Here is a 14,845-nt window from a genome sequence, read left to right as displayed (position 1 = left end):
TTAAAAGAAGCACCAAATAGATTGATTAAATAAACATTATATTTCTTATATACAACCTTCACATTTTAGTATCTAAATTAGTCAAACAGTGCTTGAATGTAGTCTGTTAGCATTTCTATTAATCACTACAGATGACTTATTTCTATGACAGCAGCTGGTGCTACATCATAGATCATCAACTTGGGTAAAAACTGCACAAAATAATTCAAGAAAAATCTGTTTTGTTTAAAATTTTTATATATTATTTTCTGAGTAACTGCCATACAGAGAACTAAAATGAGCTTAATTTAAATGGAAAGATATCTATCATCCATGTTACCTTTGCTTAACTGAGAAAAGGTAATAGAAGGAGGAAGGAAGGAAAGAAGGAAGGAAGAAAGGAAGGAAGGAAGGAAGGAAGGAAGGAAGGAAGGGAGGGAGGGGAGGAAGGAGGGAGGGAGAGAGGGGGGAAGGAAGGAAGGAAGGAAGGAAGGAAGGAAGGAAGGAAGGAAGGAAGGAAAAAAGGAAGAATGAAGGAAGGAAGGAAAGAAGGAGGGAGGGAAGGAGGGAAAGGAAGGAAGGAAGGAAAAGAAGGAAGGAAGGAAGGAGGAAGGAAGGAAGGAAGGAAGGAAGGAAGGAAGGAAGGAAGGAAGGAGGGAGGGAGGGAGGGAAGGAGGGAAAGAAGGAAGGAAGGAAGGAAGGAAGGAAGGAAGGAAGGAAGGAAGGAAGGAGAGAGGGAAGGAGGAAGGGAGGGAAGGAGGAAGGGAGGGAAAGAGGGAGGGAGGGAGGGAGGGAGGGAGGGAGGGAGGGAAGGAGGGAGAGAAAGAAGGAAGGAAGGAAGGACTGCCTAGCTTTTCTGGCTCTGTCTCTTCACTTATAAATGAAATGTTTAGGGTAAAGTCTGTGATGCTTTAGCTCTAAACATCACTTGCAAAATCTCATAAAAGCCTGAGTTTTCAACCCTATTTTCACAGGTTTCCCACAATGTGTGCCTATAACTTTTAAAACTGCCATTTAAGCCCTGGCCGGTTGGCTCAGCGTAGAGCGTCGGCCTGGCGTGAGGGAGTCCCAGGTTCGATTCCCAGCCAGGGCACACAGGAGAAGCGCCCATCTGCTTCTCCACCCCTTCCTCCTCTTCTTCCTCTCTGTCTCTCTCTTCCCCTCCCGCAGCCAAGGCTCCATTGGAGCAAGGATGGCCCGGGTGCTGGGGATGGCTCTGTGGCCTCTGTCTCAGGTGCTAAAATGGCTCTGGATGCAACAGTGCGATGCCCCAGAGGGGCAGAGCATCACCCCCTGGTGGGCATGCCGGGTGGATCCCGGTCGGGCGCATGCAGGAGTCTGTCTGACTGCCTCCCCATTTCCAGCTTCCAAAAAATGAAAAAAAAAAAACACAACAAATAAAACTGCCATTTAAGTGTAACTGTAATTTTTTTTTCTTAAGTTGGAAACGAGGAGGCAGTCAGACAGACTCCTGCATGCGCCCGACCAAGATCCACCCGGCATGCCCACCAGGGGACGATGCTCTGCCCATCTGGGGTGTTGCTCTGCCACAATCAGAGCCATTCTAGTACCTGAGGCAGAGGCCAGAGCCATCCTCAGCGCCCGGGCAAACTTTGCTCCAATGGAGCCTTGGCTGTGGGAGGGGAAGAGAGAGACAGAGAGGAAGGAGAGGGGGAGGGGTGGAGAAGCAGATGGGCGCTTCTCCTGTGTGCCCTGGCGGGGAATCGAACCCGGGACTCCCACACGCCAGGCCGACGCTCTACCACTGAGCCAACTGGCCAGGGTCGTAACTGTAATTTGAATATAACTGCAGTTTAACTATTGAATGCTTTTTGGCCATAGGATAGTTCAATTTTTACCCAAATACCAAATAGGGTATCATTGTGAGGTTCCAAATCATTTACACGTTAAAGACAGGACCGTAGACCAAGCTAACTTTGGTCTGTAATAACTTTGCCCATGAATTAAGGAAATCATATATTATTCCTTATAGGAATCAGTCAAGTCCCTGTGTGCAGGAGTTCAGGGAGACCATCTGAAGGGTCCACACAACACGTGTCCTATTGCTATTATGTCCTTAGGCTGCTCTGATGATCTAATGAAGAACGTCCATCCACACCATCCCAAGACTTATGTCTATTGTTAGAAAATCTCCCATGTGTCCTCACAGGGATAGCAATCGTGGGAGTGGGAAGTAGGCAGGACAATAAGTAAGGTTGAGACAGACCCAATATAAAACAGAATAGAAACAGTTCAACAATATCTGATCACTTTAGAAGGGAATCACATTTAACTAAAGTAGAGTTGAGTAGATCCAAAATCAAGGTGTAATGGGAACACAGAGAAAAGGAAAAGATCACCCCTAGAAATTTCTTGTTTTCACACAAAGCATATTGTACAAGACTTCAAGAAGACAAGGTGCTACAGTGTTTATTACACACAAAAACGTTTAAGAGTTACTGAGCTAGTCAGGTGCTAGGTAGGAAGGGCAAGTCTACCCACATATATCCTGGTATGAAAGTTCTTCTGCATATAAGACGGTAACGATCCTGTTGGAAATGAAGGTAAGAAAGGGAATTTGAATGTCTTGCTTGTGTTCAGGGCTCTCTCCATTTGTTCTAATGCATAGTCTGTACAGCATTTATCAAATAAATTTTAAAAATATGTATATTTGTTTATTGTGAGTATTAAATGGGGCAGTAGAGGTACACAGTGGGACTAAAATCAGTGTGTTATTTGATAACAGGCATGACAACTCCACTGTACCAATATTCAAACAAAAGCATCTTCTGGTCTCTAGAAACACATTAGAAATCAATTCAATGATGTCTAATATCCAAAACTGTATGTAGAGAGGTCTATCTTTTAGACCAGGTAACATGGGTGTGAATTCCAGTAGGTGACTCGACAACAGAGCCCAATCTGTTCGCATGCCTTTGGGACAGAGAGGGAATTTTTAGCCTATTTGCAAAGATGCTGTCCTTGGTCTCCAGAGAAGCAGCCTCTTGGCTGCTACAGGATGAGGGAGAGATGGCAGCAAGAAGCAATGCATGCATTCAAATGAGTTCCAACGGACATTACAAGAACGGCTGTCAGAACACCATCCAGCCTCCGAACTTGCTCGTTCTGGGTAAGGCTGCAAGTTCTTCCCTGGGATACTTTCGGTTTTGACAAGTGTTGACGGTAGTTATCAAGCACATCCTTTCAGATCAGTTTCGTGCTAAAACCACTAAATTGACTTCAACCAAGAAGATCAAGGTGGCAGAAATAAAGATACAAAAGCAGAATTCGAAGTAGTGACTTTAGAAATGTTGTAAGAAGAGAAGTCTCCCGTACAGGAAGCCTCATTGCTGAGTAAGGCTTGAGTTGCCACTGTGCCGCCATCATTAATGATCCATGCAGAGTGGATAAGTAGGTCACCCTCCGTAGTGACAGTGGCTTAGGGACTATTCAGCTATTTCCCTAGAGAGAAGCATCCAGTGCCTGGAAATTTTGTTCTCTATCGGTCGTTTCTCAAAGTGTGGTCTGTGAAGCAGGAGTAGGGATACGGGCTGGGAGCCTATCAGCCAGCCCGGAACTCACGTCCCTGTCGAGCAGCGCCGATCAGAACCTGCATTCGGACAGTCAACTCAGGTAACACATACTCTCATTCAAGCCTGAAAAGCCTTGGCCTGACACTAAATACACACTCTCCTTTGCCCTTGGCCATCTGCACAGGATGTTCTTCTTTTCGGAACACCCTTCCCAACCCCCCTCCTTCCTCCTGGATAATTCCTACTCTGTGCACTCAGGTCACCTCTTGTACCTTCCTCCTTTCCACCCTCTGTCAAGGAGGCCAGTTCTCTTGAACCTCCCCCCAATGCCCCACACACATACACACACACACACACACACACACACACACACACACACACTCACACCCTCACCTCTCCTCCACCTCCGTATTTACACCTTCACACCAACCCAAGAAGTGAAACAGACGCCTTTGTTGTATGTTCCAACAGCCTGAACCATGTCCAGTGGTCACGCTTGTCATAATGGCATCTCATTTTGTAATATCTGACTGTCTCTTCAGGCTCTAAGTACTGAAAGGGAGGGGACCCTCTGGGACTTAGAACCGTGCTAGGTAGTGATGGGTGCTTATTTAGTATTCATTAGTGTTGTTCTTTTTATCTTTCTGAGCATCCTGGATGACCTCAAAAAGTTATGCACGAAAGGGTGTTGGAATTCAACGCTAAACTTTCTGCAGTAGCGACAGATGGTGGTATGCGCCACGTCTGGGAAGATAACTTAAAGAATTCCCCTAGATGGTTCTAATGAAGAGGGGACCTGCTGCTAGTGTTTGTTACTAATATGTCAAGTAAACAAAGTGTCAAGTTTAACAATTTTAACAGATTCTTAAAGATAAGATTTGCTTTTATCTTATCTTCTTCCCCCACTTAAAGAATTCTTTTAGTAAAATGTCATAATTACCATTGGTCCCATTGTCTCAGTTTTAGTAAATATACTTATTTTTGAGCTTTCTTCTGAATCATTTAAACTCAACACTAGAAAGAAGAGAGAGAGAGAGAAAGAAAGAAAGAGAGAGAGAGAAGGAAAGAAAGAAAGAAAGAAAGAAAAGGAAGGAAAGGAAGGAAGGAAGAAAGAAAGGAAAGAAAGAAAAGAAAAGAAAAGAAAGAAAGAAAGAAAGAAAGAAAGAAAGAAAGAAAGAAAGAAGAAAGAAAGAAAGAAAAGAAAGAAAGAAAGAAAACCCAAAACAAAACACACCTATCAGAGGAGATCTTGAGCAAGGAATGGAATCAAGTTGTTCTGGTTAAAATTAATTTAATGATATACTCCAACCCAGAATTTAAAGGATTTTAAAACACTGCTCTTCATGGTTCAAAATAGAAGTTTGCTAAAGTGAACGTCCTTATTTTATCTTCAACCAAAAGATTAACTTGTTACATGAAGCTCAGTGGTTCAGGTCAGCCTTTCAAACACTGACTTGGCTTTTTGTTTGTTTGTTTTGAAATTTTCTTTTAGAAAGAGACACATTGATTAGTTGTTTATGCATCCATTGGTTGATTCTTCTTTGTGTCCTAACCAGAGATGCAGCCCACAACCTTGGCTTATCAAGACCATGCTCTCACTAACTGAGCTACTCGGCCAGCCCTGATTTGTTTTTTAAAAAAATCACATGATGTGTTAGTTTCTTTTACATTTGTGTTCTTACCAATCTATTGCAAAGACTCCCTCCTTGATCAGACTTCAGTTAGGCTACTCTGAGCCTTCTTTTTAAACTAGATCTTGACCTGCTAAGGCACTTTAGCAATAATCCGCCCTCCCTCAATATCTGATCAAGTTCCTCATCCCTCACCCTTGATATCTAAATCCTGGGTCAGCCTTTGCAAGAATCCTGTTAGACCATTTTGGCAAGAATCGCCCTATCCTTGATATCTCCTCTCAGAAATTTCCTATCCACTACCCCTTCTCTCTGCCCCTTGGCTATAAATCCCCATTGCTTCCTGTTGTATTTGGAGTAGAGCTCAGTTCTACACTGACATCTCTCTCCCCTATTGCAGTAGCTCAAATAAAATTTGCCTTGCATTTTTGACAAGTGCCTAGTACAAAAGTCTTCTTTTCCACTGTATACTCTTCTGCTCCTTCTCTAGTTTTATCTCCTGAGTAAGAAGTAAAAAGTTTACTCTATGTTTTTTTACTTCTATACTCCTGTATATTTTTGTTTTCTAAGTTTGAAAATCAGATCGTAAAAATAAATAAATAAATAAATAAAATAAAAAATAAAGTAAAATAAAATAAAAAAGAAAATCAGATCGTGATTTTCTCATCATATCATCCATTCAAATTAAATATGTCACCAGCTCCTCAGCGGCTGAAAGACCTAAAAAGTCCTAATTAATTCTGTAGGATTTTAGTAAACTTTTCATAAGAAACAATTATCCAAACCTTGAAAACATTTAGAAACAAGTGTGAAATGCATTGGTTCAATAATTAAAGCTGGCTGAGTATTGTCTAATGGCAATATTCAGGCTTTTTTTTTTTTTATCTCCAGGACCAATAAAATAACAACATCGACAATAACATTATAAAGTGGCCAACCTTTCATTTTTTCCAAAAAAAAAAAAACCCTTGCTACTTCTGTTCTCACCATAATTCTTCAAAGAAAGAACATCAGGACTATTGTAACAAAAACTATGATATATTATCTAAAAATGAAGGGGTTTTTTAAGGAAAAGATTGTTGACAAACTTCACTCTCAATCACTTTTGTCCTCAGAACAGTGAAAATACTATTAAAAACCCAAGTTTGTGCACTTTTTGTGAGGAATTATTAAATGGCAATAAAGAGAGCTTAAAAAGTTCATTATTAATCATAAACTAGCTCATTGTTAGCAGAAAGAAGGGCCTAAAATTAACTTTAATTACTCTATCTCGATCTTGATTGTTAAAAAATGACATAATTAATAGCACTATTACTTCATTTGGGACGTAATTAGTAAATGCCAATGGCGGGTAATTTCCCTGTTTTCGGTATTAGATGTACTGAAATCTTTCATCCTGAAAAATTATATCGAATACTCTTTGGTGGAGATTTCATCCAGGCAACTACTAAATCTATCAAATATGTTCAGTGAAAACATGAGCCTGGCCCTGGCTGGTTGGCTCAGCGGTGGAGCGTCGGCCTAGCGTGCGGAGGACCCGGGTTCGATTTCCGGCCAGGCACACAGGAGAAGCGCCCATTTGCTTCTCCACCCCTCCGCCACGCCTTCCTCTCTGTCTCTCTCTTCCCCTCCCGCAGCCAGGGCTCCATTGGAGCAAAGATGGCCCGGGCGCTGGGGATGGCTCTGTGGCCTCCGCCCCAGGCGCTAGAGTGGCTCTGGTCGCAACATGGCGACGCCCAGGATGGGCAGAGCATCGCCCCCTGGTGGGCAGAGCGTCGCCCCATGGTGGGTGTGCCGGGTGGATCCCGGTCGGGCGCATGCGGGAGTCTGTCTGACTGTCTCTCCCTGTTTACAGCTTCAGAAATATAAAAAAACAAACAAAACAAAACAAAAAAAAACATGAGCCTGTTCATAACAGTGTTATTGGTGATTATTGATATAATATATATGAAATAAATATGTAATATGTAAAAATGTATTATATGTATAAAATAAAATTTATAGAACAATCTTCTGTGTGTCAGATTTGAAAATTTATATATCTCTGGGTAAAGTGATGACGGCAAGTAATAAGCTCATGAATTTAACCACTTCTATAGGGTGGGGTAGGTGCAGAAGAAGTATTTTAATGTAAGAGAAAAATGTGCACATCACTGTTGTATGAATATGTATATATATATGAACACCATTAGATGCCTACTGTTGAATTATTTATCCCTAAGGTACTTTACTTATTTTTTAAAACATTTTGGGTGCACATTTGCTTGGATGGTCAGAACTCATTCTGTCACTGCACTCTGCTGCATTTAGACGTTAGTCCAGAAGCTGTCACAGTAACTACCCTGGCATCCAACTCTGTCTGCTCTTCCATTAAAACACTTAGGCAAGTGCTTCACTCTGGTATACAATCCTTTTTTAATATTACTCCTGGCAAAAATGAGCGTCGTGTAATGCTTAACAGGTGTCTAGAGCTCTATAAAGTATTTTACGTAGTCATTTAATTAAATCCTTTGTATAGATGAGAAATCAAGGATTAGCGGTTGACACAAAATCCCAGGTTATATCACTGGTAGATAACAGATCAGAGACTTGACCCACTTCTCTTAACACTACCCCATGTTATTTTCCACTGTAACCTCTAACAGTCCTTCTAATATCCTTTGCTGAGTTTCTTTTCTTTTCCTTCTAAAACATCTATAAATCAGACTGCACTGAGGAGTAATTGGTGGACTTGGGCCCCTTTAAATTCAGCATCTTCGTGAGTCTGTTGTACTTATTTTCAGCACAAGTGCTTGTCTGGAAAATATTTGATTATGCAACCTCCAAATAACAAGCATCCCTGACATTTTAAAAATTTACTTTGCGTTTTGAAATAAAGCACTTTGATACATAATTTTATTAGGGTTGAAAGAGGTCTGTTCTACTTTCATAGCAGAACTTTTCATAAGTCATTCAAAAAGCTACTTATACAACAAGCAAAGAATTGGACTTACTTTTTTCCTTTTGGAGACAGTATCTGTAGAAATCACAATGTAGTAAATATATCTATACCTCTCAGCCTTAATATCTATCAATCTCCACTTTAAGGTACACTTATATTTCATAGTGAAAAAATAGGGGTTTTACAACCAAGCTGGATTGAATTTAAATTATTAGATTTTATTTCCAAATGTGTTATTGAGTTCTAGAGATAGAATAGAACTTCTAATTCAGTACTGAATTTCACAAGATAGCACAATGCCTGGCAATTATTCAGTGCCTAATACCGTGATGGCGAACCTATCACACACGTGTGTAGCTATTTCCAATGACATGCAGCGGCATACCAGAGAAGTATGGGGCCGCATGCTGAGAAGGATGTTTCATCCTCGGCTCCTGCATGGCCAGGTGCACTAGCCGAGGATAAAACATTGGCTGTAGTGTAGATACTCTGTGCCGGAGGTCTGTAAGCCAAAACAACAGAACTCCGGCACAGAGCGTTTAGTTCTGGGACTTCCGGTTAGGCTGTTAGGGGATCTTTGATCTCACTTCCGGCCGGCGGAGCAGGGAGCAGTGGAATGCCGTGAGGGACGCATCTCTGGGGGCCCTGTGATCGCCATTACCAGCAACCACATAACCACAGCAACCATCATCCAATCTACTGTTCTGGGGTGTCGTGGATTTCTAATTGACCATTAGTACTGAGATAAATGAGGTGGAGGCTGGGAGAGGCTAGAGCCTGTGCTATGGATGCCGTTTCCCACCATTAGAAATAGCAGCAGCCATCTTAATTTACATAAGATGCAACTTGCAGGATTTCAAGGCAGCATCTGGGCTCAGGTGTTTGTCGACTTGAGGTCAAAGCTTTAGAATCTGGAACGGTGCTGCTTGGAGAATCAAGAGGAGTGCCACTACGAACAGGAAATTTGGAGTGCCTGGAACCGATTACCAGACACTTTTAGCACCCTGAAAAATACAGCAATGGCTTTACTCACAATTGTTCCCTCTACGTCCTTTTGTGAGACCTTATTCTCAGCTTTAATATCAAAACCAACAAAAGAAACAGATTGACTGATGAAGTTAGTAGTGCTTGCTTGGGCTTGAAGTGTACAAAATACCAACCTTCAATTGAAGATTTAGCCAATGAAATTCAGCAACAAAAAAGTCACTAATAGGCAGGTTAGTTAAAGAATTCGACCTCCCCCCCACTTATCTTAGTTCACGGCATCCCACACAACTTAAATAATATCAAGACCAACAAAAGAAACCGACTGAAAGATGAACAAAGAAGTCACTCAGCAGTAAGTTAAATAATTAGTTTTTGGTTTATAAATATAGTTATATATTACAATTATACATTTTTGTTATTTAAACTATAAATATCATGAAATTATGGGTTTTTTCTCAAAGTGACACACCACCCGAGTTATGCTCGTTTTTTTGGCAAATTTTGACACACCAAGCTCAAAAAATTGCCCATCACTGGCCTAATAAATAGGGTGGGGTCAATAAATGGCACCTCTTAAAAAACTCTTAGTGTTTATTTTCAATTGTCAGATGAAAGTAAAGATGATCTTTTCATTCTAACTCCATGCTTTTGTCTGTGATAGTCTACAATCGTGAGGTACAAATGTTAGTGAAACTAACAGATAGCTAGAAATAGTCCATATATTTACAATACACCATTAGTGGAACTGCCGCGATGTTTTATCAAGACAAAACTCACGTAAATTATAGTTGCAATATTCAAAACCTGCAGAATGACCAATATCCACTCATTAAACAAAGATGGAATATGAAAAGCCTAATGATTAATATAAATATGTAAAAATTAAAAAATGTCTTAGGGTCATATGATGTTGTGGAAATATTACCATGTGTTGGAAGACAGAAAAGTTAAATTTGGGTCCCAGCGGTCACTTTTACCAGCTTGCCCTTGGGAAAGCTGCTAAATCTCCCTGAGCCACAGTCTCTTCGTCTGTCAAATGGGACCAATACTATCTACATCACAAGATTCGTCATTGTCGAAGGGAGAGAATCTCAGTCAAGAGTAATAACAGATACAGCTCATTGAGCACCCACTCTGCCCTAGACATTGTGAGAAGACCTTCACATTTATCACTTCATATCCTCATAGTATATAGTACTGTAGGTGCTCTTAACCTATTATATTCACAAAAACACTGAGACTCAGAGGTTAGGAATTTACTAAGGTACACTGTTGATTGGCATCTTACAATGGGGCCCAAACCTGGCTGAACCTGGCCGCAGCCTGTGTTCTTTCCCGGATATGATGTGTCTTTATATCACACCACTGGCTTTTGTTAGAACCAGCTTCCTTAGAACTGCTTTTCTTTAGGGTGCCTCATCTTATGGGGACACGGGGCTCAGAGAAGAGCAATGCAGACGAAGGGGCAGGGTTAGCAGGAGGAGCTGTCTCTGGCTGCTCCACCGGGTGAGGTGGCTACTCCTGTCGCCAGAAGAGGGAACTTGAGTCATTTCGAAGCATCACCCAAGCACCACCAGGCCCAGGCCTCCATGGAAGGAGTGGAAAAACACCTCCCTTTGTGACTTCAGGGATGCAGTTAGCTAGGCCTCACTAAGAGCTTCTGTCTAGTCTTGATACTAAATTCCCTATTAATGGCTTAGAGCCATTAAGAGCTGGAAGAGGGTGGCAGGATCCCGCAGGGATGAGGCACAGAGAGGGTAAACGCTGACAGTAAAAATGGGTAAGGTGCACAGCAGTTCACATTTTGGCCAGAATAATACCGTAAACCAGGAAGCCTGCAAAGTCAGGACCAAAATCTGAGGGTTGGGTACCCAGGGGGCTCATGGGATGCTGCAAATAAACAACAGGCCCTGGTCATGACCTGCCTGTATTCATCCCCGGGACCCAACATCCCACAACCCACCTGGATTCCTGGGAGTGGTTCCTGGCGGGCAAGGCAGCAGAGAGGCAGGCAGGTGAGTTTGGTTCAACTAGCCACATGGCTGATGGAGAGGGCCACACCCACAGTACAGGTGTTACACACACCAGCAGACGTGGAGGGGAAACAGGAGAGGGGGAAGGGAGAGGATGAGAGAGGAGGGGAGAGGAGGGAGGAGAAAAAGAGAAACAAAAGTTTTAGTATCATTCAAGGAATAAAACACACTCACAGCAGGCTGTCTTTAAAAAGAACAATAGTAGTTAGTGGATGACATTATAACAAAAAAAAGTCTCAGAGAAGGGTTCAAAGATGACATGCGTATTTTCAGAGCGTCTCTCATGCTGGAGTTTTGTTTTAGGTTGAATTTCACATCTCTGATGCATGAAAAGGTAATTTACACCTTGTAAATGAGAAGTTTAGAGCCTTCCAATCTGGTTTACTGGTTTATGGGTATCCACAGGTAAAAATCACACTTGTAATTCAGTTTCTATGTAATACGCAGTTTAGGCATGCTCTAGTCCTTTTATCAATGCAAGTCAAAAATATATTACCTCAAAGAGACACCTGGTTTGAGTGCAGGGGGCAAAGAACCAGGTGTGAAAGAGCAGAGACCCCTGTGGTCATAGAAAACCTCTAATTAATGTCATTCTCTAAGGGCTATAATTTTTTCGAGAAAGGTTGTGCATGCTTTCTTTAAATGTAGTCCTAGAAAATTCATACTCATTGATAACTTAAATACATTTTTAAATCTCACTTTTCATTTCTGGCTTGTATGAAGAAATAATAGTTTACATTTGTGTTTTGATTTATATTCAGCTGACATGCTAAATTCAGTTATTAATACTAATAATTATTGGCATAGTCCTTTGGATTTTTTGTGTACACAATCAAATAAACTGCAAATGCTGAGAGTTTGGGTTTCTTCTTTTCCATATCCTTTACCTTTTATTTATTTTTATTGCCTTATTGCATTGGCTAGGATTTTCAGTGAAGCATTGTTTTGAGTAATGCAAAAATCTCCTTAGAGTTACACCATTATATGTTATCATTACTCTAGGTTTGTTTGTTTGTTTTTTTAATTAGGTTAAGGAAGTTCTCATTTAATTTTATTTTTTTTAGTGTTTTAATTATAATAATTGTAAGATGTTGCATTTTATCAAACACTTTGTTGCATTTATTGTTATAAAAATTGTTTTTTATTATTAATTTTGATAGTTCATAATAATTGATTTCTAATGTTAAATAGTCTTGAATTCCTGAGATTAACTTAGTTTAATAACAATGTAGTATCCTTTTTAAATGCTGTAGAACCTAGCTTGCTAATATTTTGGCTGGGAATTTTTCCTCTATGATCATAAATGGTACTGATTATATTTCCTCTCTTTTCTGTTAGGTTGGTATCCAGGTTATGCTGGTCTCATAAAGTAAACTGAGGGTACTCCTCTTTTCCTATTTGCTGCAAGAGTTTGTATGGGAATTGTTTTCAAATGTTTGGCAGAACTTTCCAGCAAAGCTATCTAGGATTGGAGCTTTTTTGTCAGAAAGATTTTGACCAGAGTCAGTATATTTAATGTTTATCATGGTTTCTATTTCATCTTGAGCTACTCTTATTTTTTTAATTCAAAATTTCCCACTTAGTCTGATTTTTACATATTGACATAATTTTTATATTATTATAATTCTGTGTACAGTATCTGTGTAATGTTCAGTTTTTTTCATTCTTAATATTGTTTTACTGAGATTAACCCTCCCTTTCTAAACTAAACATACCAGAGATCTATCAATTTGAGTTGCTTTCTCTTCAAAGAACCATCTTTTATAGTCTATGTTTTCTTTGTATTGTATCGTATTAATGCCTGGTCTTATCATTTACTTTTTCGGGGGTTATTTTATTATTCTTTTTAAAATCTCAGGAGATAGATGGTAACTATCATCTTTAGCATTTATCTTTTCTCCTCTCTCCCTTCCTTCCTTCCTTCCTTCCTTCCTTCCTTCCTTCCTTCCTTCCTTCCTTCCTTCCTCCCTCCCTCCCTCCCTCCCTCCCTCCCTCCCTCCCTCCCTTGCTTCATAAAAAATAACCCTTCCAGGCTATAAATTTTCCTCATAACTGCTTTACCTTCATTCCACAAGTTTGGAAATGTGCCATATTTATTATCCTTCAATTCAAATAATTTTCTGATTTTCATTATAATATTGTTGATCTGTACATTTGGAAGTGCTTTTTTATTCCTATTTAGATGAAACATTTATTTCACTTTTTATTATTGACTTCCAATTGAGTTCCATTTTACTCATGTAACATAATCTGCATGACATTAATCCTTGATATTTGTTAGAATTGTTTTATAATCCAAAGTATGGCCAGTTTCTATAAATTTTATATGCATCCTGCAGGTTTGGGTTGTAGTATTGTATTTGAAATGTGTGTATTAAGTTAAGTTGGATGTGATACTCAGATTTTCTAAGTTTATATTGACATTTTTGGATAATATCTTTTTATATTTCTGTCCACTTTTTTGTGTTAATTTTGAGACTACTTTATTATATGAATGCAAATTTTAAATGGTAAATATTGCTAGTTATTCACATTTATCATTATGCAAGGACATACTTAACTTCTGATCATGATGCTTTAAAAGTTCATTTGGTTTAATAATGACAAAGCTACATTATTTTCCTTGGTTAGCTATTATATTGTATATCCATCCTGTTTAGTATTTAATATTTTAAATGTCTTACTTTCTTTAATTAAAAAAAAATCCAGGCCCTGGCTGGTTGGCTCAGTGGGAGAGCATTGGCCTGGCGTGCAGGAGTCCTGGGTTCGATTCCCGGCCAGGGCACACAGGAGAAGCGCCCATCTGCTTCTCCACCCCTCCCCCTCTCCTTCCCCTCTGTCTCTCTCTTCTCCTCCCGCAGCCGAGGCTCATTGGAGCAAAGATGGCCTGGGCGCTGAGGATGGCTCTGTGGCCTCTGCCTCAGGCACTGGAATGGCTCTGAATGCAACAGAGTGACACCCTGGAGGGGCAGAGCATTGCCCCCTGGTGGGTATGCCGGGTGGATCCCGGTTGGGCACATGCGGGAGTCTGTCTGACTGCCTCCCGTTTCCAGCTTCGGAAAAATGCAAAAAAGAAAAAAAAATCCAAATGTTAATCTTTGTATTTTGTTTAGAGCATTTATTCCATTCACGTTTAATGTAACTGCTGATATATTTCATTTTGTCCCAACTTTCCTTTAGTTTCTTGTCACATTTAAATCAATTAAATTTTGTCATTTCTTTTGAGTAGTTCAGAAGTTATATCCTTATCCCTCCAATCCCTTTAATACTTATCCTTGAAAATAGAATATCTATGTTTCCTTTAACACATTCTAAAACTAATCAACATCTCTATCCTCTTCCTGGTCAATTCAAAAATCTTAGAACCCTTTCACTACAACTAACTCCTTTCAACTTGTATTTTTGCCTTGTGTTAATTATTTTTAACAACCATAGGGCATTATTTTATATTGTTTTATAAAGTAAATATTTGCTTAGATTTACTAAAGATATAAAACTTAATTTCTTCTTTATTTCTTTCTGTATCTCAGACCTCATATCTGGGATTGCTTTTCCTCTGCTTGAAATCAATATTTTATCATTTTCTTTGGCAAGAAGGAATAGTCTCAATTTTTGTCTGTGAAAAATATTTTTATTCTTGGAAGTATTTTCACTGAGCATAGAATTCTAAGCTGGTGATTATTTTCCTTCACACATTAAAGAATACCACTTCATTATTTGCTTTTATGAAGTCAGCTGCCA

At 39.9% G+C, this 14,845-nt stretch overlaps 1 protein-coding gene across 2 annotated transcripts in view; it reads right to left on the bottom strand.

The window, feature by feature from the left end:
- SPHKAP (SPHK1 interactor, AKAP domain containing) overlaps positions 1 to 14,845 on the bottom strand; it is a 125,066-nt gene that overhangs the window by 91,709 nt on the left and 18,512 nt on the right. For both annotated transcript variants that reach the window (XM_066280176.1, XM_066280177.1), the window contains exon 2: positions 11,035 to 11,113. In XM_066280176.1, coding sequence (XP_066136273.1) covers positions 11,035 to 11,113 — 79 coding nt within the window. The remainder of the gene's footprint in view (positions 1 to 11,034; positions 11,114 to 14,845) is intronic.

The sequence above is a fragment of the Saccopteryx bilineata genome, chromosome 5 (genome assembly GCF_036850765.1).
Source record: "Saccopteryx bilineata isolate mSacBil1 chromosome 5, mSacBil1_pri_phased_curated, whole genome shotgun sequence".
NCBI lineage: Eukaryota > Metazoa > Chordata > Mammalia > Chiroptera > Emballonuridae > Saccopteryx > Saccopteryx bilineata.
This window is presented reverse-complemented; position numbering and strand designations above follow the sequence as displayed.